The 24,283-nt window shown below is 41.6% G+C and overlaps 1 protein-coding gene across 1 annotated transcript; it reads right to left on the bottom strand.

Moving 5' to 3' along the window:
* Window positions 1-9,684: 9,684 nt before the first annotated feature.
* On the bottom strand, window positions 9,685-23,062 carry galm (galactose mutarotase). Its single transcript, XM_056394790.1, has 9 exons — window positions 22,944-23,062; window positions 22,242-22,436; window positions 19,305-19,459; window positions 17,833-17,946; window positions 17,444-17,536; window positions 16,950-17,031; window positions 13,452-13,602; window positions 13,008-13,182; window positions 9,685-10,562 (listed from the first exon to the last, which is right to left on the bottom strand). Exons 1-9 carry the CDS (start codon window positions 22,981-22,983, stop codon window positions 10,485-10,487), a joined length of 1,083 nt encoding a protein of 360 aa, XP_056250765.1. The 5' UTR covers window positions 22,984-23,062; the 3' UTR covers window positions 9,685-10,484.
* Between the last annotated feature and the right edge of the window lie 1,221 nt (window positions 23,063-24,283).

Raw genomic sequence — 24,283 nt, 5'->3', positions numbered from 1 at the left:
AAAGGACTCTTAGAGACATGTTGCTGTTTTATATGAGTAACCAACTGTTTGAAATAATTAACTTCACATGGAAAGGACTGTGTTATGGATATCGATGGCTGGCCTGTTTATTCCTTCTCTTCTTTTACTCTCTTTATTGTTTGTGTTATTTTCCATTACATTCTTTGTTGTTTTTATCAGGCAGAACTGTTTGTTGTTCTGATGTTTTGCAACCGCCTATGCAGCATGGAAGACCATACTGTGAACGATACTTGCATACTGTACATACAAAACGGAGAACTTATTATTAGCTTACTGTTAAGGAGTTGTGATTCTGGCAGCACATGAATGACTGAGGGTGCTGACTTTGGAGTTTTTCTAAATCCACTCACCAAGCACTTTATTGGGAACACCTGTAGACCGGCTTATTCATGCATAAAATCCTGCAGATACAGGTCAGGAGTTTCAGTTAATCAAACATCAAACATCAGAATGAAGAAACAAACTGACTCAGTGACTTTGACTTTGGCCTTGAACAGAACCCTGAGGCTGCAGTGGACACAGACTCGCCAACACTGGACAGCTGAAGACCCGGTCTGATGGATCTGGTAGAGTCAGAGTCTGAATCCATGGACCAACCTGCCTTATGTCAACAGTCCCGGCTGGTGGTGGTGGTGGTGGTGTGATGGTGTGGGGAATGTTTTCTTGTTGTTTCTTGTCTTCTTAATACCAATCGATCATGAAGTGAATGTCACAGTCCCTCAGAGTGTCGCCATGTTCATCCCTTCATGGCCGCAGCTCACCATCTTGCAATGGCTCCTTCCAGCGGGACAATGGTCCATATCTCACACTGGTTTCTTTAACATGACAGTGATGTCAGTGAACTTCCGTAAACCCCCCCAGTCTCCATACCTGAACACCTTTGGGATGTGGTAGAACAGAATATTGGCAGCCAGTACCCATTATTAGTATGATGTTCCTAATAAAGTGCTCAGTGAGTGTATATATGAATATGTGAAGGCAGTTGCCGTCACAAATTGACAGCACAGATGTTGGCGGCAGAGCGGTGGGCATTGTTAGTGGTGAGCCTGCACAGATATGCCCTCTTTGTTTTGTTCAGGATGTTGCACAAGCGCAGGAAAGTGTCTTTCCTCATCCGGAAATTGTAAAGCCACACTGCCTGTCCTACCAGGTGGTGTGAGATCACTGCCAGGTCCTGCAGGAACAACTGAGCCCAGCACCTGTTCATCTTGGCTGTTCTCTTATGTGGATGCAGTGTTATGCAATAATATGATGAATATCATCAATACAAGTGTGTGTTAATAAAAATTAAGTCCTTTAAATAAGAAAATAATCCAAACTATGGTCATGAAGTATAAACCAATTTTCTGAGCCTATCACTAATAAATGACTAACTTCATGTGCCCGTTCATCAGGCAATACTGTCCAGGTAGTTCATATTCATAACTCTGACATTGCTGGTCCCAAGTGTAACTGAGTCAGCAGTAACAGTAGTAATATGCAGTATTATTATCACACAAAAACTGTGTTAGTTAGTTAAATAGTTATATCTTGACATTTTAGCCCTCTGTGTTCCTCCGTTCAGTTCAGTGGGGTCCCTGCTACAGAGGGGGGGTCTCTCGCCTTTACCGCTCCCCTTTTATTGTTGTGCTCCATCGGAGAGGTGAGCGGCATCATGATCATCCATGTCAAAGTACGTTCAAGAGTTCAATTGCCAGCTGAAACACTTTGTGCAGTACGCTGTGTTAACATATTATGTTATTTAATGTGTGTAGGGGCCACGTTACATGATCACAGTCGACTGACTGAGGATTTTGCGTTTTGCATCTTATGTATGATTAAACGAGACACCGCCTCCAAAGAAATCCTGCCAAGAGCCTCTTCATTAAAAACAAATCCCACAATGCTAGACACCGACTGGTTACACAATCCCAGATGAGAAAAGAGGAGGGTTGGGTGGCTAGCTCTATCCTAATAGATACAAATGTGTCAATGGGAGTTATCCAAGAATGGACTTTCATAATGACGCTTGGCAGTAAACTACCCTGCCACCCGACCACCATCATCTCAACCAGGGCTGCCACCGCCATCACATGGCACCGAGACATGGATGCAGCTGCCACAAGGGTCAGCCACACCTGGGGACAGATGGAGAGGGCGGCTCAGGAGAAGCCTTGTTGACGGGCTGTGTCCCACAGGGATTCAGTGACTCAGGAATTTCATATTCATGTTTCTGCTTCTGTTGCAGGCAGATTGTGTAGCAGCCCATCAGAGCCAACTGTCTTTAAGCACTGCTGCACTGTGCACAGCCCATCATCATGGAGATGACCACGTTACTAATTTATGAAACTGGTGCAAGATCTTCATAATGAATCCTCCCTGACAGTTTATTCAGTGCTCTGGACCTGACTATACACACTTCCTGATTCTAATCATTTTCCTGCCCAGTTCAAATGGATTCTGAAACTGATTAGATCCTAAAATATGCAACAACTGAAGGGTTGATTTAAAGCAGAATCGTAGTAAACCCAGTGTAAAGCACCCGTAGGTTCCTCTCAATAACTTAAGCCATTTTACACTGACGTGCGATAAAACATCAAAAATGTGTAGTGATTTCTCCTTGTGCACCCACGCAGCCGGATGATGCAGATGTCACATGGTTTAAGTCAAGGGTGTAGGTTTGGTCTCGACATTGGTGGGGGCACAACAATTATTTTAATGCTGTCAACCAAATGGTTTATGAACATATAAGATCTGTATTTACATTTAAATAAAATCTAAGCACAGTTACAGATCAGACACTAAAAATACTTAAAGTCAAACAATACTTTGCCTCCTACATCAACATGTTTATAATCAGTAGATGTACCAGTGCTGCAGTTTCCCTTTTCTCCTTGATTTCACATCTAAAACCAGCTCCAGCTTGATCAGCTACAACAGTGAAATGCTGCTAATCCAGGGTTGCATCAGTACAAATTAATAATGTAAAGCAGGTAACGTTAGCTAGCTAGTAGGTTTTCATTTTAAACCACTATGGCTACTAGTTAGTTAGTTTCCTACCTGTTACTGACGCCCTGGATGGTCGAAAAGCCCCTGATGTCTCTTTTTTTGGTGACATGATATCTACAAAGTCCACAACCTGTTGGTATTGACAGCTTGAAGTTATATGTGCTGCAGTTCAGGCAATAGAAGAAAGGGAGTCATCTGAAATACGACATTTTCACCCATGCTTGAGGTCTGGACTGACACTGATAACTTACACAACTTGTTGATACCACCAGGAGATTTAGTCAGTGGGTTCAACTCATTGCTTCACATGGTTGGGATCGACTTGCTCCATCTTCTTGGACTGTGCGCTGAGCTTAGTGGTGGTTTCAGTTCATACAGATTACCCAATAGATGCAGACTGACACTTCAGGAAAGAGGTTATACTGCGTCACCCTCTGAACAGAGTCCCTTACTCTGAGGAACAGGCCGCTCCGCTCTCTTCTTCTTCCCATCTCTCTCTCTCTCTTTGCTTCCCTTGGCGTCTGCCCTGTGACAGGCTTATATTAGATAAGACCCACTTTCTTGAGGCTCGGCAAACAATGAGTGACGGATGACAAACTGTGATCATGACAGGAATACCCGATCACACTCACACAGGTCCACACATCATTGTTTCTGATGCCACTCCACCTTCTGATGTGACACCTTCACTTGATCCAGTCCACACACCTACAGGAAAACTGTTCTATGCCTGCTTCCTGTAAATGTAACAACAATAGAATATCTGCAGCTTATTGCAAACTAACTGTATCTCTGTCCCTTATGTAACTGTGACTCGGATGGACTTGTTCAGGACACAGACTGGGACGAGACACGGACTCTTCCTAACAGATTTCTGATGTTAACAAAGTTAAAGCGATTTCTTTTAAGATGGTTGTTCTCCTGTCAAGTCATTTTTAGGAAGATTCAAGAGGGACATTGATGTAACCTGCACTTTTTGTAACATGCACCCAGAGACGGTCTTCCATCTGTTTTGGACTTGTGATCACATTTGAAGGCAGCTGTCGCTTCACTTCGGACTTTATCTATGATGCGTTTGGACTTTGTTTAAAGGACGTATTGTTTGGCTTCACAAATTACACAATAGAGCTAGAAAAAGAATTTTTCCTGTGTAACTTCATCATATTACTGGCCAAGTTTTATATCCATAAATGTGAGATAAATGTGTGGTGTTAAAAACTAAACGCTCTTTTTGTGCCTTTAAGAAGAAAGCAGAGTGAAACATTAGAACATTATCTACCTCATGTAATAGAAAAGCTGTAAAACTTTCCCTTTGTGCTCCAAATATAAAATATTAATATCATTTTTATTATGTTATTTTACTGTACCGCTTTCAGTTTGTATTTGATTGTGTCAAACTTTGTATGTAACCCCTGGTGCTGCCTTTGTTACTGTTATGTTAGGCTCCTTCTTTTGTGGCTTGGTTTGTATGTCCTATTCAATGATTAATAATAAAAAAAAACAAAACAAAAAACAGCTCGACATATGAAGCTGCCCAGTACAACCACAGTCTGATCTGCTCATCAGCCAGGCCGTGCATGTATTAGGTTAAATAGTAAGGATAAATCATTCTCCACCTGGATTAACGCTCCTAATCCTTCCCATCACACAACAACTACTGCTTTAAGGTAACAATAGAGGTCATAATAACAGGCCACAGGAACACAGCTACATGTTTGCTGACCTGTTAGCACATAATTACTCCTGTAATCCATTTGGAGTCATGTTTCTGTTTACCTCATGTATTTACTCTGAAATCAATATTCAGCTCCAGAGCTGCCAGAAACTCCTCTGCATTCACCATCCGCTTGGCACCACAGCTGCTGCTGGACAGGCTGGTGATGTGGGTGGGAGCTTCACACACCAACACACTGAGCTGAAAACTCATCAAAGCTGCAGAATTAGGTGATACTGAACAACAGACTGGTTGACAAACTCCTTGAAATAAAGCTGTAATTAAGAATGTAATCGTCTGTCAGATGGTGAGATTAACTTGTTTAGTGGAGTGTGATCTCCATACTGTAGATGATAGGTTTCTACCATGTCTACTTGTAATAAACAAGCAGAAAATCTTGCTTTCTGCATTTTGCTTCAGGAGCAGTTTCACATGATTCATGCACACAGTCACTCAGCCCCTCTCTCTCTCTCTTACTGTTATAGAGTCCAGGTTCTCCCTCCCACTCTTCACCTCCTCAGTTCTCTGTTCTCCGCTGCAGTCTCTCGCTTCCCGCACATCGATCCTTCTTTTCAACTTTTCTTCTTGAAGGCTGGATACATTTACACACACTGATGCTTGTAGATTATCATATCATTCTAGAGCCATTTACAGCATAACAACACTTTAATCAACAACAACAACAACACACACACACACACACACACACACACACACACACACACACACACACACACACACACACACACACACTCAGGGGCTGGTCTCACAGAGATGTGTCAGACTGCTCTGTGGTGTTGCTCCAGTCTTCATGTTGCTCACAGATCAGTCTGATGTCACTCAGACTGTACGACAAAGAAGACTGACTCCTTTTAAGAAAAATATTAGACACCTTACCCCCAGACTAACTCAGGCATAAAACCAATGTTACCATGGTAACAATCCATGACACCTGTGCTGACTAGTAGCACCCAACAACAAAGAACATGGCTCATAATTTGTGGTTTGATAACATTGTTTCAAAGAGAGCAAACAGAAGGGAAAGAGTTTTTAGAGACCAAATCAGATTTTTCATTTTATTGTTTCACTCTTCACTGAATTACCAAAGTAAAACCTGTCACTTTGTAACTGTTGAATTCTTCTAAAGACAAACATTTTGTGCGAGAGTAAACAGAGGTCAGTAGTTGGATGTGGTTCCTTGGTTGGCTTTTTTTCTTTTTTTTTGAAAAAAGTCTTAATTTACCCAGAATTCATTGTACCACAGTCCGGTTAAAGTTAGTCAAGAACTAAACTGCATTGTGTAACAGATTAGTTTAGACTCAGTTTGTTTTAGCTAAACCACAGTCAGAGCGTCTTCGTGAGACCGACCTCTGAACTCTGATCTGTTCACAGGGTTCCAGAACTATGTTGTGTCCTACAACACTGACATGACATATGGCACAAGTAACACCAACTAACTGGTTTGCTATTCATAAGAACAACATGTGTCGTGAAAACCAATCTCCAACATGATCCAATAAAGTTTAAGGACGTTCTTCAACAATATGTCTGGAAACTTTTTAAGTGGAAGATGGAGGGACACAAACATTAAAAGGCAACACATCTTTCCAGGCTCTCTGCTCCAAGCTGTTCGCTTGAGGCCGAACCTCAGTGATCTGGACCAATCAGCACACTGAGAGGGAGGAGCCGCAGGCGGCTACGGAGAAGTGACTGTTTTGGTGTTTGAACTGACTGTAAGGCAGAAGTTGTAATTTTGTAATGTTCATTACCGCTTTGCAATGTCTGCGTCTGTGCAATGTATTGGATTGGATTGTCTATAAAATGTCGATATAACGATAAGTTCAAGCACATCACATCCTGCTAGTTAACTCATCACGTCCTGTCAGTCAGATGAGATAAATACACAAATTCAAGGAAGCCATATAGCTCGCTGGAGGAAGTTGTTGTATTTCATTATCTCCATATTAGAATTTATATTTTAAGGATTATTTGATTAGAATGTACTTTAATAAGTTAATAAGATTCAAAAAGCAAGGAAAATGTGAAAATATAAACTCAACTGACCAGTAAGTTTCAGTGGGAGATTGGCCATTTTCAGCATCTGTTGTAGTTTTCTCTCTCTGCGCGGCAGCTTTCAGGTGGCGGTCCAGCTTGCCTGTACAGACCTGTTAGCTTATCATCTCTCATAGTTTCGTCTTGCTGCAGCACTTGTGTCTCCAAATGCACGGCATTTGATGAACAGGCAAGCTTGATTGCCTTTGTGTGCACAGCCCATCTTGTTGGGCACAATGACAGGAAGTCACAGACAATATCTTCTGGCAGAAACTGCGTCTTGTCGTCTTTCCTTTCCTTTTGCAAAAACCAAATCCAGGCCCTTGATCGCTGCAATGAACATAAAGCACTGCTTTTCAGTTTTGCCTTGAAATCTGCAAAACAATCAGACTGTTTGCGCCACTGAAAGAAAATGCTTGGAGGGGATCCATGAGGAACTTCAGATGCATAAAGATGTATCTGATGCAGGAAAAACGTGTTTCTGCCAAGGAGCTTAGAAGTTCTTGTCCCTGAACTGTAAACTACAGAAAAACTGCTCTGACACATCTACATCTGTGATTCCATCAGCTGTTAGTGCAAAGAACGTGCGCTCCCTCGCCTCTGACATCATTTCTCTCCGGACCGCATGTACCAAAGATTCATTTTGAATGCTTTCGGACATCCAGATGTCTCTTGCTGAAGCCACTCACCTGCCCTGGATAAATCGCACGTCTGCTCCATCATAAGCTGCCAGAAAACTCCATCCAATGGAAGTCTCATGTGTGTGTCTCTTTATTGATCTAAAAGGCAGATCCCAAAATTGTCCTAGCAATTTTCTGGCCAGTTGCAAAATCCTCCACTCGTGAAGGGACTGATCCTTCCTTCAATGTGGCTGAAACCTTTCCTTCTCGCCTCGCGGTAAACAAACACAGTTTCTCTCTGACACATGGTGCAGCCAGTGCCGCTTAGAAAACCAGCCTGGTTCCAATGATTGTTCGAAAGTGTCTGTCTCAAATCTCCTCTCTGGAAAGCTCGAGTTTGGCTGACATGGATTCTCAAATCCAGCAGTGGGTGATCTAGATGCAGACTGAGTTGCATTAACGAAGGCCAGTGCTCCTGCTCTTGAACTGCTGCAGCAGTGAAAATGTCCTGGTTGCTTCTGGGCTTTTAGAAACATTTAGCTGACCCTGACTGACACTTTGATCTGATGTGAATTCATTAACTTTGCACATTTTTAACATCTTTTTTTCATATATTTCCTGACAGGCACCTCTCAGACCTCTATGCTGTTCATAATCCAACACAAATGTTCAGATTCAGCCTCTTAGATATGATAATATAACAAACTATTTACACAGTGTGTTTCCATTCCTTGTCAATAGGGGGTGCTGCGGCACCTTCAGCACCTCCTATTGACATAACATGCTAAATATTCTTTCACTAGTTTTCTAATGCTGCAGCTATATTATGTAAAGGCTAATCAGTGTTTAAATTCATTTTTAAATATCAATAAGTTGCATAGAAGTGTGTGATGCCATATGGCAACATGTCCCTTACTCTCCCTTTAATGCAGCCCAGTGGGAAAACCCTGACATGATCACAGCCAGGGAATTTAACAGTACAAACACATTGAAAAAATATCCTCTCCACACCGATTTGATTCATTCAGATTGCTGAAGCCTCGTATCAGCTTCATGTAAACTTTGGAACATATTTGAAGTGGATTTCCCCCCATCATTTACACTGGAAGGTCATTAGGAAGGGGTCTTTACATAGACAGTAAGAACAGTTGATATAGGCACCTGACTATTGTTTTCAGACAGACTTGAACAACTGTGGACCTGTCCTTTAAGACAAATGTGGTAGAAGCGATTTTAGGGATTAAGAAATTAACACTGCCAAGACTGTGGTGACATCAGTCGTCCTTATCTGTTAATAAAACAGCGAGAGAGTCCAAAGGAAGAGCCCGTTTGTGAGGGGGAAATAAAGCAGCTACAGTGAGAGGGTGGTGATGTCAGTTCCTCCCTCTGTGTCTGTGAAACAGTTACCGCCGTGAATCCGAGCTCTCACTCCTTCCTGCATGAAATTCAGTGTGAAGTCGGTCTCACACTCGCCTCCTACAGTCTGCACAGCCACTGTTTGATAGAGATCAGCCTTCTCTTCTTTTCTGCAGCTCTGGCCCAGCGAGCCTCACAACTTCTACCGCGTTTTTATAGAAATCCCATCTCTGAGTGATGGATGAGAGGTTGCCATAGCAACACAACACATCTCTTGGCAGAGTAGTAAGATGCCCTCTCACCCAAAACAGCCTCTCCACTCAATGCTCTAGGGATAGTTGAGCTTGTGTGAAGATGTTAAGCACACACAGGTGAAGTCTCACACACAGTGCAGTGTTACATAACATAAATAATTTGAACAGCCTCAGCCTGACTGCTCTCTTATTCTTAATACTGCACCAATAGGACACATGGACAATCATTCAATGGACAGGGATGAATCTGACACATTGTAACAAATCCTCTTATTTTTTTTACAAGGTTCTCTCTGTGTTCTGAGTGGTTTGGAGATATTGAGCTTCAAAGTTTTTGCATTCCAAATTGCAAAACTGATGTGGAACAGGTCAGTTAAATGTATTCTACACATACAATATCAAAATCCTATCAAAAATTTAAATGGGTTTTTTTGGGACAGGTCATGTAGAACCTCGTAATCTTGAGAACTTACTTTCTGCCTTGAATTATAAGGTTCTGTCTTGCAAAACCTGAAAAGATGCAATGATTTATTTCTTGTTTTGTGATGAATCATTTTTTTCTTATTCAAAAAAAGCATTGCAGGTGTAGTGTAGCAGCTCAGGATGAAGGTTTTGTTAAAGTCTGATGCACCAAAATATCTTGTGTTTTATTGTGGGGGAAGAAAGAAAAACAGATGGATGAATGAATGAAATGTGGGTTTATTGTGCAATTAAGAAGCTATCAATTAAAATGTAGACTATTCAATTACCTTTAAGGCATTAGGTGCCTTGCGTGCCAACATGTTTACAGTGAAAATAAACTCCTCAGCAAGATCTACAACAATTGACAAGAGACTGAACTTTATTCTGTACTGCCGTCCTTCTTGTTCCTATAGACCTCGTGTTACAGGACATTTTCTCATCTGCACTTATTTCTCTGTCTTGTCTGCTCCTGTCCCCGCCGTCACTGAGCAGCGACGCGACCTGACAGAGGTCGTCTTGTGTGCATTTCTAAGTGCTGATTTGCTCAGAAGTAGAACCTTATAAAACCCAGTAAGATTTCAACTTTGGAGATAAAAACCTTTTTGTTTTCTCATTAAGAGGTCCAAAAATAAATACGACTTAAAAAACACCTCAACAAAAATTTCAGGTAGAAGGGGACGAAATGGCAATAACCAGCTTGAATGAGGAGGCTCTTTATGACTTTTTGGTTTAATGTAAGAAATATGGCAGAGGATCATCACATCACAGATCATCCCCATGAGAGCATCATGTCATTGCCCCACACCAAACCTGCACAGGCTGCCATTATTCTGCCTGACAAACCCGTCACAGCACCGAGAAAGTTCTTCACATTCAAAAATAATCAGCATTGAATTACAGTTACACAGACAGGAAGTAAGATTGCCCTGAAAAAGTACAATGAATTACTGAACTTCACTTTCTATTTCAAGACACCCAGTTTTCTTCTTGTGTGTCGCCCTGCAGGTCGAGGTCAGATCACAGCGTGGTGAAGGTGAAGCGAGTGACATGTTGGTAGTTCTCACCGGGGCGCAGGAGACAGTCAGGAAATGAAACCTGACAACACACACACACACACACACACACACACACACACACACACACACACACACACACACACACACACACACACACACACACACACACACACACACACACACACACACACTTTGATACAGAGATGTTCTGATCATTTTTTTCCTTCCTCTTTCCACCCAATACTGATTCTGATACCTGAGCTTGTTTATCTGTCAACACCAAGAACTGATCTGATACCAGTGCTTTTAAAAGGAAATGACAACAGCTGTATACTCCGAACCCTGTATGGATGTGATATGATTGATATCAACTGTTGTATATCAGGGCTCAGGTCAAACATGAACGCTATGGAATCTTTCTTTGAATCTAATTTGACTGTCACTCATGAAAATAATTAAACTTAGGAATGAATAAGCTTCCTGCACTAGCCGTCCTGACAGTAGCACCCCTTGAAATGAAAGCCTTGCATACTGTACACGCTATCTTTTTATTGGCGGGTCTTTTTCTAGTGCGACATGTTGCCAAATTGCTGACATTTTGGTAATAGCTCATGTTACACTATTTACCACCAATCATTTCTTCTTCGCTGCTCTAGAACAGTAGCTGTCAGTTACTGCACAGCGCAGTGTTTTAGAGCACCATAGAAGAATTGATTTCCAGGAAAGCCGATGTTTTATCTGGCTGTGAAACTATAAAGTTTATTAATAAATTACGTGGTATCTGAGGCCTTTCTGATACCAGCATCGGTATCGGATCAACTCTACTTATTATTATTATTCCACGACTTACATGAGATACTTGTCACTTGCCCTGTTCTGCTATCTGTTTCTCATCCTTAAGGTGCTGCTCTGGATCCAAGGTGGCTGGGTGGGGGATCAGAGCTGGTAAGATCCTCTTGTTTTGCTTTTGCACATACAACACCACCACAGCACATGCACTACTCATACATGCACTGCTTTCATGACTTAACTGGCAAATACCACACTTCATTACTTATTTGTCTTATGTTTTAATTATAATAAATTGCTTGTTTTTCCGTAGAACTTATTGTCACACTCATTGAGCGTGTATGTGACAGGCTGCATATCCATGGGAAAGTATTCTAAACAAAGCTTCATTCACTCAGATGCTTGTTCTGGAACTTTCGACCATATTCCACAGGCCTTTTTACCATGTGTAAGTAAACCTTGAGTTAAGTATATTTTACCACCACCCAATTTACTTTGTGTGAAACCCCTAATAAAGTTGTAAGTAATGCTTTCATTATTGCTCTTCATGAATTAAATTATGAGTTAAGATACATTTACAGAGAAAACTGCAATTTCATTCTGTCATAAATGTTCTATAAACGAGATTTTAAACATTAATACAACAGCAAACGATTATTTTAGAACGAAGCCACGCCCCTCTGTGTGTGTTGTAGTCTGAGTTTCTCTGCTCGTTGTTTTGGTTGCCGGTCTGGTCACGCACTGCGCGTTAGTGCACGTACATGTGCATGTTAGTACAATCTGAGTCCCTCCTGTTAAACCGTTAAACCCTCCCCATGTTTATAAACACACAGGCTCCGCCCACAGGTGAGCCGGTATAGTGCAGTATGAGGCGTTCAGGTGACACTGACAAGTGAAACCACGTTTTTTTATCCAGAAAGGCCCCAGACAAAGAGATAAGATCAGACCAGAACACAGGACTACCAGCTCAAATCCTCGCCGGCCCGGGGACCGTCAAAACATCCGGAAAGTTTTAGTTGAGTGAGTTTTAACCTCCTAGGACCTGGCGTCCACATATGTGGACCTCACATTTTGGGTTCTCTAGCCCACAATACTAACTTTTTCTCAACAAGGGCCTGGTGACCACATATGAGGATATTATACTGCCACTCAGTAATCGAAATTTAAAACTAATGTCCTCATATGTGGTCATCATTTTTCTCAGGTCCCAATCAGCCTATATAGCACAGCATAGAGCTCGGGTCTTAGGAGGTTAAAGCAGTTAAATGTTGCTATCCTCAGCTGGCTAACTGTCAGCACTGCTGTGGAGCATATGGCAGCAATGCTAGCGTGGGCTGATGGTTTGTGATTGTTTTTTTTGGCTCTCGTGTTGACAGGGAAACTTTATTCAGTTGTGCTACTTCTTGTTGTGTTTACTGGATGACTTCACTGTGCTCAGTTACACATGGCTGACTGAGAACGTGGATGGAAGTGAGGGAGGGTGTGGCCAAAAGGAGGCTGGACATTGTGGCAGACGAAGCACTAGTTTTGGTCTGAGATGCTGGTGGTGTGGTGCAACATCTGGTGGCCGTGACGATCGTTTACGGAACCTTTCATAATATTAGAAAACCAAATAATAGTTGATTTTAACAGCACGTCTCCCCAGACAACAACTATGACTTCCTCTCCATCATCATAGTCGTCATCATAGTCGTCATCATCATCATCATCATCATCATCATCATCATCATCATACCTGGTTGACAGCGTCAGGCCAATTCTGTGTCTCCAGGCAGATGGAGCTGTGCTTCCCATACCTAGCCCCGCCCTTTCCTGTGATGGAGCCATCCAGGAAGTTGGCGGTGTAGAACTGGACTCCTGGTTGGCTGGTAGAAACTTCCAGGACACGCCCACTGACTCGGTGACACACTCTGAGGTTAAGAAAGTTTCCTGTCAGACGTTATTCAAGACAAACGCATGTGTGTAATGTGTGTTTGTTGTGTATAAGTCTATGTGTGTGTGTGTGTGTGTGTGTGTGTTGTGTATAAATGTGTGTTTGTGTGTGTGTGTTGTGTATAAACGTGTTTGTGTGTGTGTGTTTATGTGTGTGTGTGTGTGTGTGTGTGTGTGTGTGTGTGTGTGTGTGAGTGAGAGAGAGAGAGAGAGAGAGCGAGAGAGAGAGAGAGAATATGCAGCAGACCTGGCAGCGTGTCTCTCTGTCCAGCCGTCTCCAGGGGATGACAGACAGAAATTGTGGTCAAACCCTGGGCCAGGAACTTCCTTCAGCCGAGAGCCAATCAGAACAGGCGTTCTGAGGTCAAAGGGCGTGCCCTCTACTGCTCTGATCTCTCCTGTGGATGCATCAAGTTATTGGTTGGGATCTTTAGGGGAAATGTTCCGGATGACATATCTGGCATTCGGAATCCAAGCACATATTTAGATTTCTTTCAGACACACAGGATTTAAGAAATGTGATGCAGCATGTAATTATCAGTGCAGGTAATGAAAGATCAAACTGTAACTTATGTTAATGAAAACACTGCAATATCCTCTACTATCTATGTAGACTGAAAAACACAAGTCACAGCGTGTTCTACCTCCTCCAGCCTTAACTTTACCCTCACACAGAAATCATGCATTAATCATGCACAGTGTCGACTTCACACCTGACTGCTGCAGCAGACAGGAGAGGACACGGATTCAAGTGTTTCTGGTAGGGTTATTGCTCTGTGCTTTTGTTCAGTGGTTATGAATAAGAAATGACATTAACTGAACACTAACAGCAATCTATAACATGACTGAGCGCTGCTTTTATTCTGAAGGTCACAGGTCTAATCTTACCATGAATGCCAAGTCCTCCTCCAATTATTATTTCACCTCACAGTTCATTCACCTGGGTGCCTGGTTTTATCAATTGTATGGATTTCCACATCAGTGTGTTCTCCTTCCATATGACCGAGCACTGACACAAGCTCCATAGGATTTTATTATAACACTAAACAGATTCTCTATTCATGCTTCGATCAATAAGACCCAGGCCAGGGATCAGGAGTAGCCTCAGCTCTAAAACGCCTCACTTTGCTTGGTTGTCTTCCAGGACAGTAATAGTATAGTATATTATGTAGATATACATAGTAGATTTTGTTTATATTATGCTATCCATTTTTAAAAACACTGCTTTCATGTGAAAATCACCTGCTGAACAAATCATTGTCTAATTGTCACTACATTATCTGAAACAATCAACATAAATACAAGATACTGAACAGCTGTGCTGTATCATAGGATGTACTGTAGTTTACTGACATAATTCACCATAATTGGTAGCTTGCTGTGCTGTATGTTCTCTACCTGTCTTTCAGTGTCAGGTCTGTGGAGAGGGCGACACTGTCTCTTTAAGAAAGAAGCTTTTTCGGGGTGAATGACTCCCCACTTTTGTATTTATGTTGACGTCGTGCAGCAAAAGAAAGAAATTGTCCGTCACTTTTTTCCTGCAATTGCTACAATCAACATTTAGTGATCACAAGCAGTTAGAGACAACAAGGAGTTGTGTTCTTAACTTAGCTGTCATAGATTCAAGCCTGACTCAGCAGATACAGAACAATGTAACCCTGCAGGGTTTCATCCTGTCACACCTGTGTTCAGCCTCCTGCTCTCTGTGATGCTACATGCTCACCATCATTCCCAAGCTGCTGCACTGCAGTGATAAAATGATTTTCAAACGTTGTGGTGTCGTGTTGACAAAATCAACATAAATCCAGGTTAATGACAGCAGCTGTGCTGTGTGTTCAGCTACAGGCAATGAAGGTCAACAGACAACCGTCTTTAACGTCACTGCCTCACAGCCGTCACTGGGTCGCTTACATCACTGTTTTCCAGAAGCTTTAGAGAAGCTTGTTTTTGACAGAGGGCTGAGATGGAAAGAAAAAACACAGATTTACTGTAAATATAACTTCATCTCACCCTCAAAATCTCCTCCTGTTGGGGATTTAACAGGCAGAAAGTGCAGGGTGGGAGTCCAGTGCTGAGTACAGACCGCTAATTTTAACTGTGCATGACACAGAATTTAATCCATATTTTAAAGCCATGCTCTAATTCAGCCTTTGAGGTGGATTTCCATTGTAACACTGATTCTGTGATATAAATAGACAGTCATTAGCTCCTCTGTCTCCAGGGGAAACCAAAGCTAATTGCAGAGTAATGAATGTTTGTCTGACAGAGCATGAAGAAACACACCCCCCACACAAAAGTACAAGTGTTCATGTTTCCACATGTCTGTATGAACAGGCATTACAGCAAGCGTACACCATAATTAAAGTTTATACTGTACCAAGCACACAGAGTCATTCACACAAAGGAAATGAGGACTTCACAGTTATATAAAACTGCAACAAAGACGACAGGACCTGATCTCTGGACACAGACACAGAGAGGCTAGTGGAGAAGATCATTCAGCTGCTGGAGCTGAAAAAAAGATTTCTGTCAAAGGAAAACTGTAAAGTGAGAGGAACCATAATGTCAAAATGACTGTAGTGTGTAGTTGAAAAAGAAAGATAAATCAAAACCAGGTCTAGTACTACTAGTATAGTAGAGTGTTTCAGCTGAAGCTGCTCACCAGCTGCTGGCTGTGTATATCACTACTGAACTTGTTGTTGTACAGCTGGTAACCAGCAGTTGTACCGGCAGAAGCTGATTTTTGTCAGTCCAAACATTATGTGGTGAATTGAACCTCATGCTTTCAGGAGCTGACGTTAACACGTTTTGATGGGCACATCTCGTGGAGGCTGGATATGTTGACCTCACTTCCCTCTGAGTCACATACAGATGCCAGTTCCTCCTGGTTTGAATTCAATAATGCCAGAGAGTTTTCAAAATGAATTTACTTAACTTTAATTTTTGCTTTTCTTGGATCAGCCATTTTTAAAAGGCATGCTGGGGGGGATGGGGGTGGATCCCTGCTTCACGTCTTGGATAGTGGATCTCCCGACAGGACGACCACGGTACAGTGGTGAGCAGCACCGGGTCTCCACAGAGAACTGTTCTGGCTCCGTTCCTGTTCACCCTGTCCTGTCTGTTGGTGGCACCTGGAAGTCAGTTAATCTCCTCCCAGATCATATTCTTCATATATGTTTGTAATAATCTAAAATGGTGTTATCTTGCTTGTTCTTACTTGTAAATATACTATGTATCTCTGTTCTGTCTGTATGACATCTATTTCAGTCTGTCTTGACACTTTTGTATTTCCAATGTAAAGTGCTGAAGCTCAGAGTCTGAAGAAGAAAAACTGTGGAACTATTCAAATACTTGACCTGGACTGTATCTTTACTTTATGGTTTTCTGCTTTGCCGTCAGAAACTCAGTCGGTCTCTTACAGAGGACGTTTACATATAAATCAACTTCTGTTGCATTCAAGCCAAACGAGTTTACACACTGATGTCTCTGTAGCTCACAGTGTGCTGGAGCTTTACATCTGGTGTCTGTGGTGACTTTCACCTGTAGTTGGTGAATTTAAACAGAATCAACTACAACATGAGGCCACAACTAAACAGGTGTTCCCTGATTCAATGTGATCTGTAAGCACCATGGAGAACACACTTTCCACATACATTCACATACACAGACTTTCACACACTTTAAACTCCATTTACATAAATCACTTTCCTTTGCTGTGTTGTGTGTCATGATGTAAATGTCGTACCTGTAGGAATCGATGTGTCATCCACAGGCAGGTAGGACTGAGCACTGATGGACACATGATGGTCAAAGATATCTGCTGCACCCTGCGCGCGCGCACACACACACGCACACACACACACACACACACACACACACACACACGTCGGTCAAACTCACCTTCTAATCTGTTTCCTCTGTCTGCCACTGTCTTTTAAACACTCCCCACTTCACACGCACAACCTTTGCATCTCCTGTCATTCACCACCTGGCCACCAGAGGTCTCTGTCACCTTTGTCACCTTCCACACTCACCTGCTGCTCAGGTCCTGAATAAATTAAGACTGACTGACTGACTGACTGACTGACTGACTGACTGACTGACTGGTATACCTTTAGTAACCAAACCAACGTCATCTCTCCCTCTATTCTCTCCTCCCCCTGTATTTCCTCCATCTCCTCTACAACATCTACAGCTCTGACACGTTGGATGATCTCACAGCTGATCATGTGCTCTTACCTGTCCAGCCAGGTTGAAGTAGGAGTGGTTGGTCAGGTTGATGGGGGTGGTTTTGGTCGACCTGGCTTGGTATTCAGCAGTAAGTGTTTCCCCCTGAACACACAACTCAGATCTTACTGAACTCACATCTGGAAACCATTTATTTATATTCAAAATCAATAAAATGTTTGTCTGGTAAAACTGTGGAAATGTTTGTTTCTACGTTCTCCACCTTTTGTGACAAATACTGTTTTTCAAATACCTTTTTCGTCCCAGGTTGTTAAGTTTTACCAAAAGTTGTTTGATCTCTTAATTAAACATTAAACTGAATCCTTCATGAGACAAAACTCCTCAGCTAGAAGCAAACCTCAACTGATGAACTGAAAAATGTCTGAAGCAGGTGTATTTACCTGTAGGGTGTAGGTGACAGAGACCTGAACCTCTCCAGGATAACCCTGGTCTCCATCCGGACTGGTAAGACTCAGCTGTACACCACCTCCCACTGCTGTAGCAAGCCAGACAGCCTGAGAAACACATACAGAGTATTATGCAGTATATGCTGTACAGAGGTAATGTAAAATAAAAATCTACATTTACAGGAAGCACACATGTAGCTACATGTTGTGGAGTAATAGTGTGAGAAGAACAGCTGCAGATATTCACTGGATACACAGTTATAACTCGTATATGAGGCTTCATCAGTCTGACTTAAAGCAATCAAGAGGTTTTCTTCCAAAGCTCTGCTCTTCTTTCTTTTCCAAATCCAGTGTTCAACCTTGTTAACATCTATATGATGTTTTATATAATACAAGACATATGAAGAGTGAAATAATCATCAGCACCATGACTGAGTGTTTCCACCTTGAACTGCAGTGAACCGATGACAGTCTCATAAACACAGATTCAGACAGCCAGGGTTTCATACGTCACAAACCTCAGGAACCAATCCTGTCAACTTGTGGGGATGGGGGGCGGGGCTAAATACACCTGAAACCTTGTCAGTACAGAGAGAGAAAGTTAGTATTAGGAAAAGCGCTAACACTGTGTTAACCTCTGTCAGCTACAAGCTAATAAACAACATAAACAAATAAAAGATGCTAACTATGCTAACCGTTCTGATCCGTCTGCTAGTCTCTGGTTCTGGTCTCAGACTCCTCCTCTGAGTCTGGGTCTGACTGAGGCTCAAACATGTGACTGAGTCTCTCTGATGTTTCCTCCTCTAACCATCTTCATACTCTCTGCTCTTTCACCTGTCCACCTGGAGACAGCAGGTGGTGGGCGGGGCTAAAGGCCTGATCCACATTTCTCAATCAGGAAGTGAGAGGAGATGAGCTTTTTATGTGTGACAAACATGTTTAACACAATATGAATCACAGCAGAGGATTTTTGCAGAGTTCAAACATGTCTGGTGAGGAACTTTAAATAAATGATTTGATGTTTATGAGGCTAAATCTATTAAAAGGGTGTAGATCAGAGACCCAGCAGGATGTGTATGATGTCAGTGTGCTGTGGTTTAGCACAATAAGAAGCTGTGACTGAGTGAGTTTACTCCAGGCAGTGTTTGCTTCAGGCAGGTAAGAAAAACGCCATTTTAAGACTAGCAGCAATAAGTCATAGCATACTGAGAGTACGCTAACCTGACAATGCAAGGGATTATGGGTATTTTGGAGATGATGTTGTCTGACCATTCATAATGCTCATTTCACTTTATTCCTAAATGTGTTCACTGTAATATGAAAACATTTACAGACACAAACAGGTACATCTGTTAGGACAGACTGTCATGCCTCAGTCATTTACCTGCGACTGAGAAGTGATACATAGAAGATTTGTACAAATTTATTGGAGCTGATGAGACACAAACTCATTGTCTGAGTCTTACCTTGTTGAAGCCCCGCAGCCCTCCATGCAGTGCGTTAGGCCCGTTGTTGATATCTAGCTGGAACTCTTTTCCCTCCACGACGAAGCGCCCCCGTGCGATCCTGTTGGCCACGCGGCCCACCACAGCTCCCAGGTACCGCTTATCTGACACATAACCTGCCAACACAGCACAGGTTACTCCTCTTCACCTTCACCAAACTAACGCCTGGCTATTCACCTCACGTACACTCCCTCAGCCCTGGACATACAGTGGACAAAATAATTATTTGATCCCCTGCTGATTTTGTAAGTTTACACCCTTACAAAGACATGAACAGTCCATCATTTTTATGGTAGGTTTATTGTAACAGAGAGACAGAGTATCAACAAAAAATACAGAAAAAAACATTAAATAAAGGTTATAAATTCATTTGTATTTGATTGAGTGAAATAGTTATTTGATCCCCTACCAACCAGCAAGAATTCTGACCCCCACAGACCGGTCAAATTAGTCCTGTCCCGTTAGGAAAGTACTCCTAATCTCAACTCGTTATGTGTATAAAAGACACCTGTCACAGAATCAATCTCTTCCATTCAAACCTCTCCACCACCACGGGCAAGACCAAAGAGCTGTCAAGATTGTAGACCTGCACAAGGTTGGAATGGGCTACAAGATCTCGTGGGGTAAGGATGATTCTGAGAAAGGTGAGGGATCAGCCCAGAATTACATGGGAGGAGTTTGTTAATGATCTCAAGGGAGCTGGGACCACAGTCACCCAGAAAACCATTGGTAACACACTTCGCCGTGATGGATTGAGATCCTGCAGTGTCTGCAAGGTCCCCCTGCTCAAGAAGGCACATGTACAGGCCCGTCTGAAGTTCGCCAATGAACACCTGAATGATTCAGAGAAGGCTCTGGAGAATGTGAAGTGGTCAGATGAGACCAAAATTGAGCTCTTTGGCATCAAATCGACTCTCCATGTTTGGAGGCAGAAAAATGCTGAATATGGCCCAAAGAACACCATCCCCACTGTCAAACATGGAGGTGGAAACATTCTTCTTTGGGGCTGTTTCTCTGCTAAGGGTACAGGAAGACTTCACCGCATTGAAGGGCCGATGAATGGGGCCATGTACCGTGGAATCTTGGATGAGAACCTCCTGGCCTCAGCCAGAACACTGAAGATGGGTCGTGGATGGGTCTTCCAGCATGACAATGACCCTAAACATACGGCCAAGGCAACAAAGGAGTGGCTCAAGAAGAAGCACATTAAGATCCTGGAGTGGCCTAGCCAGTCTCTGGACCTTAATCCCATAGAAAATCTGTGGAGGAAGCTGAAACTTCGAGTTGCTAAGCGACAGCCTCGAAACCTTCAGGATTTGGAGAGTATCTGTAAAGAGGAGTGGACCAAAATCCCTCCTGAGATGTGCATAAACCTGGTGACCAACTACAAGAAACTTCTGACCTCTGTGCTTACCAACAAGGGTTTCTCCACCAAGTACTAAGTCACGTTTTGCTTGAGGATCAAATACTTATTTAATTCAATCAAATACAAATTAATTTATAACTTTTATTTAATGTTTTTTCTGGATTTTTGTTGATATTCTGTCTCTCTCTGTTAAAATAAACCTACCATAAAAATTATGGACTGTTCATGTCTTTGTAAGGGTGTAAACTTACAAAATCAGCAGGGGATCAAATAATTATTCCCTCCACTGTATGTCCCACTACTGTTCTATCAAATGCAGCTCACACAGTTTTATTATAAAGACTATGTGGAGGAGAATTTATATGTTGGACAATGTTCCCTTGTTCAAGTGCTCCTTAAAATGTTTTTGATCAAATTCAAAGCGACCAAGCAAATACTGTTGTTATGGTGCGTGACATAATGCAGCAGTTTAAACTAAACTCTAAATGTACACTGAAGTGCTTAGTATGGAAGCCCAGAAAGGCCATACCTGCAAATATTTTTTTTATCCCGGATAAAGATAACGGAATAATGAAGCTCCGTTATCTGTTATCTCAAGATAACAGACAGCGGAGCTTTGTTTTCTCAAGATAACAGGATAATTATTCATTGATCTCAACATAACAAATCTTCACTATCTTAAGATAATAGAATAATAAAAAATATATTAAAAAAATATTTGTGGGTATGGCCTTTCTTGGCTTCCGTAGCTTGGAGCATGGTTGTACAGGTAGAAACATGAATACATCTAAACCATGGATGTTTATTTATGCATTTTATGATGACCTTTGTATGATGTACTTTCTATGTTGCATCTTGTTACCTTTAATATGTATAGCACTTTATAAAGTTTGTGTATTTGGGGTGGGTGTTTAGTACAAACAGTGCCAAAACCCTTAGGTGACCTTCTCCAGGTTATGAACTAAATATGGTTTGACCCATGTCCTCTACAGGACCTTCCTCTTACCTTTCTACTAGCCTGAGACAACAACTGGCCTAAAGCCACATGGCCATTTGCCCAACCCACCTCTGTAGAAGCCGTATTGGCAGATATGTACTGGATGTGTGTCTATGTGTTTGCATCTGATTGGTTGTTTTATATTTTTTGTGTGTCACAGTTAAACTGTTGATTTTAATGTATTTTGTGATGACCCTGAAACGTGTCAGTCTAATAAGATAGTTCTTCTGTATTCTGCAAGTGTTGCAGGAGTTTTCACCTCTTTGGGCTTTTTGCTTTCTCCATGCACCTTGGCAGTAGGTGAAGTTGCGCCAGATACAATAATAATACAAAAGTCACTTTATTTCTACGTTGAACCTCTAAGATCAGCGTTTCCCTCCCCAGGCAAAGAACCTCCACAGACTGTTTCAAATCCCTGACCCGGAAATCTGCTCTGCTCTAACACGTCTAATTCTGTAATCTGACCATTTTCATTCATCTTTAATATTCTTCATGAAGTCTCATGTATTGTGTGAGCAGGTATATTCCCTCCTACCTTCCAGGTTGTCGTAGCCCAAGACTATGTCCTCCATCTGACCATCCTTCCTCCTGCTGGACACAGACCTGATGATGGCACCCAGGGTGAGGACCTCCACCCGCACCTGGGAGGACTGGAGGACCCACAGGTCCACACCGCCCTGGCTGGACACCTCTCCCCACTGCTGATGGCTCACCTCAGTCATGGTGGACACTTCCAACAACCACAACAGAACAGGAAGTCACCTTATCATCAAAGTTAAAATACTGTTCTATAAGATTTACAGAGAGTAATCAGATCCCTCCACTTTTTACACACTTTATAGTGTTGTAGATTTATTTCTAAATGGATTTGTCATCATTGGTTACTGGAGGTAGACTGATGGATAAAATAGCAGTTTTCTCCATTTTATATTAAATCTACAACAATAAAGTGAAGAGGTGTGAAAACTTTCTGAAGCTGCTAAAGTTACATTTCCTCCAGCTTCAGGGTTACTTCTGACTACAACTCATTACTGACAGTTACAACTGACTGTACAGTGTGATTTACTGAGTTACTGAGGCCATAGGCGGCACGTGCATTTATGCAAACACTATATTTGTGCTTATCGGTAGCCTACATGCATGAAAAATGCACTAGCGTCCAAATAGTGAAAATGCCTTGGCACACTGTTTTTCGTGTGCACACAAACACAGGTACACAAACAAACAAACAACACACTTGTGCACAGCGCAGTGAACTTCCTGCTGACTGCTGTCATGAAACCACGTGACTCATCGCAACCCAAACTTCTTCACAATAAAATCAGCGACTCAAACAAACATATCAACAGTTGAAACTGCTCTGGTTTATTCCGCTGTCTCTCACCTGCAAAACCCTTATTAAGTCATGAGACTTTGGATCTCGACGTGTCATCATCCGACTTCCTATAATGATGACGCGTTAAAGCGCGGGGAAACTGTTCCCTCAGTACAGCCTGACAGGCAACTTAGAGCAGAGTTTTACAGATGCTGGTTCCTTCTCTCTGTCCCAGCTCAAGACATCAGAAATAAAGCCTCAAAAATGGTTAGATTATTTGTAATTATTTTATTTTTATTTATCAATTCATCTGTTCAGTTTATTTTATTTCACAACATGACCATCTACATCCCATCTCCACACTGCCACGAATAAAGTTAGGGAGGGAAAATCATTTTGTATTCATTAGCCGTGAAGTAGACACACTTGAACTACTCATAAAATATCCGCTGTGTGGGTTTAAAATCTTCCTATACCCCCAGAATTCCCCAAAAAAATACCCATATGTAAATTTATTATATGAACATATATTGAATTTCCATACATGAAATATATGTATAGCTAAACTAAAAACATAGGCTATATGTAAAACAAATATTTGTAAAACCTATTAGAAATTGGAACAATTTCATATATTGAAATGCATGTCTAACCTGTTTATGTATGTATGATTATATTGTAGACAATCTTACAAACATACATATTCCTCCTCAAGCCTGTCAGTAAATGTTGATATTAGTTTATATACAGTAGGGTCATAACATGTTATACCATACAAAAAAATAATGGTAGATATTTTAAATATATGTAGATATACAAATGTTACTATGGGTATTTCATATATGTTATGAACTTATATCTTTATATATCCCGAGGATGTATATATGTGATAATAATACATCTCCTTATAGGTGATATATATGGCAACATCACTCTTGACATAGGGACATGCTGTATATGTCATACATTACATTTCTATATGGGTGCTCATGAATAAACTTAATTGTCCTCAGTAGTAGTGATGTGTTTGCACCTTTCAAATATGGTTTCATTTCAATATGACTGAATATACTGAGAAGCACCTTATATGGAGATATTTCTTTTATCCTGGGAATAACCAACACAGTGGATGATTGTGTGTGAGTTACTTTGAATGAATGGTGTGATGAATGTGTGGCCTATAGTGATTATCCCTATTTAAAACAGCTGACAAAGGCATTTAAAAAAAAAAAAAAAAGAAAAAAAAAGATCTGTAAGTTAAG

Source organism: Seriola aureovittata, chromosome 14 (assembly GCF_021018895.1).
Source record: "Seriola aureovittata isolate HTS-2021-v1 ecotype China chromosome 14, ASM2101889v1, whole genome shotgun sequence".
NCBI classification, from domain to species: domain Eukaryota; kingdom Metazoa; phylum Chordata; class Actinopteri; order Carangiformes; family Carangidae; genus Seriola; species Seriola aureovittata.
The sequence above is the reverse complement of the archived record's forward strand: the minus strand, read 5'-3'. Positions and strand labels throughout refer to the sequence as shown.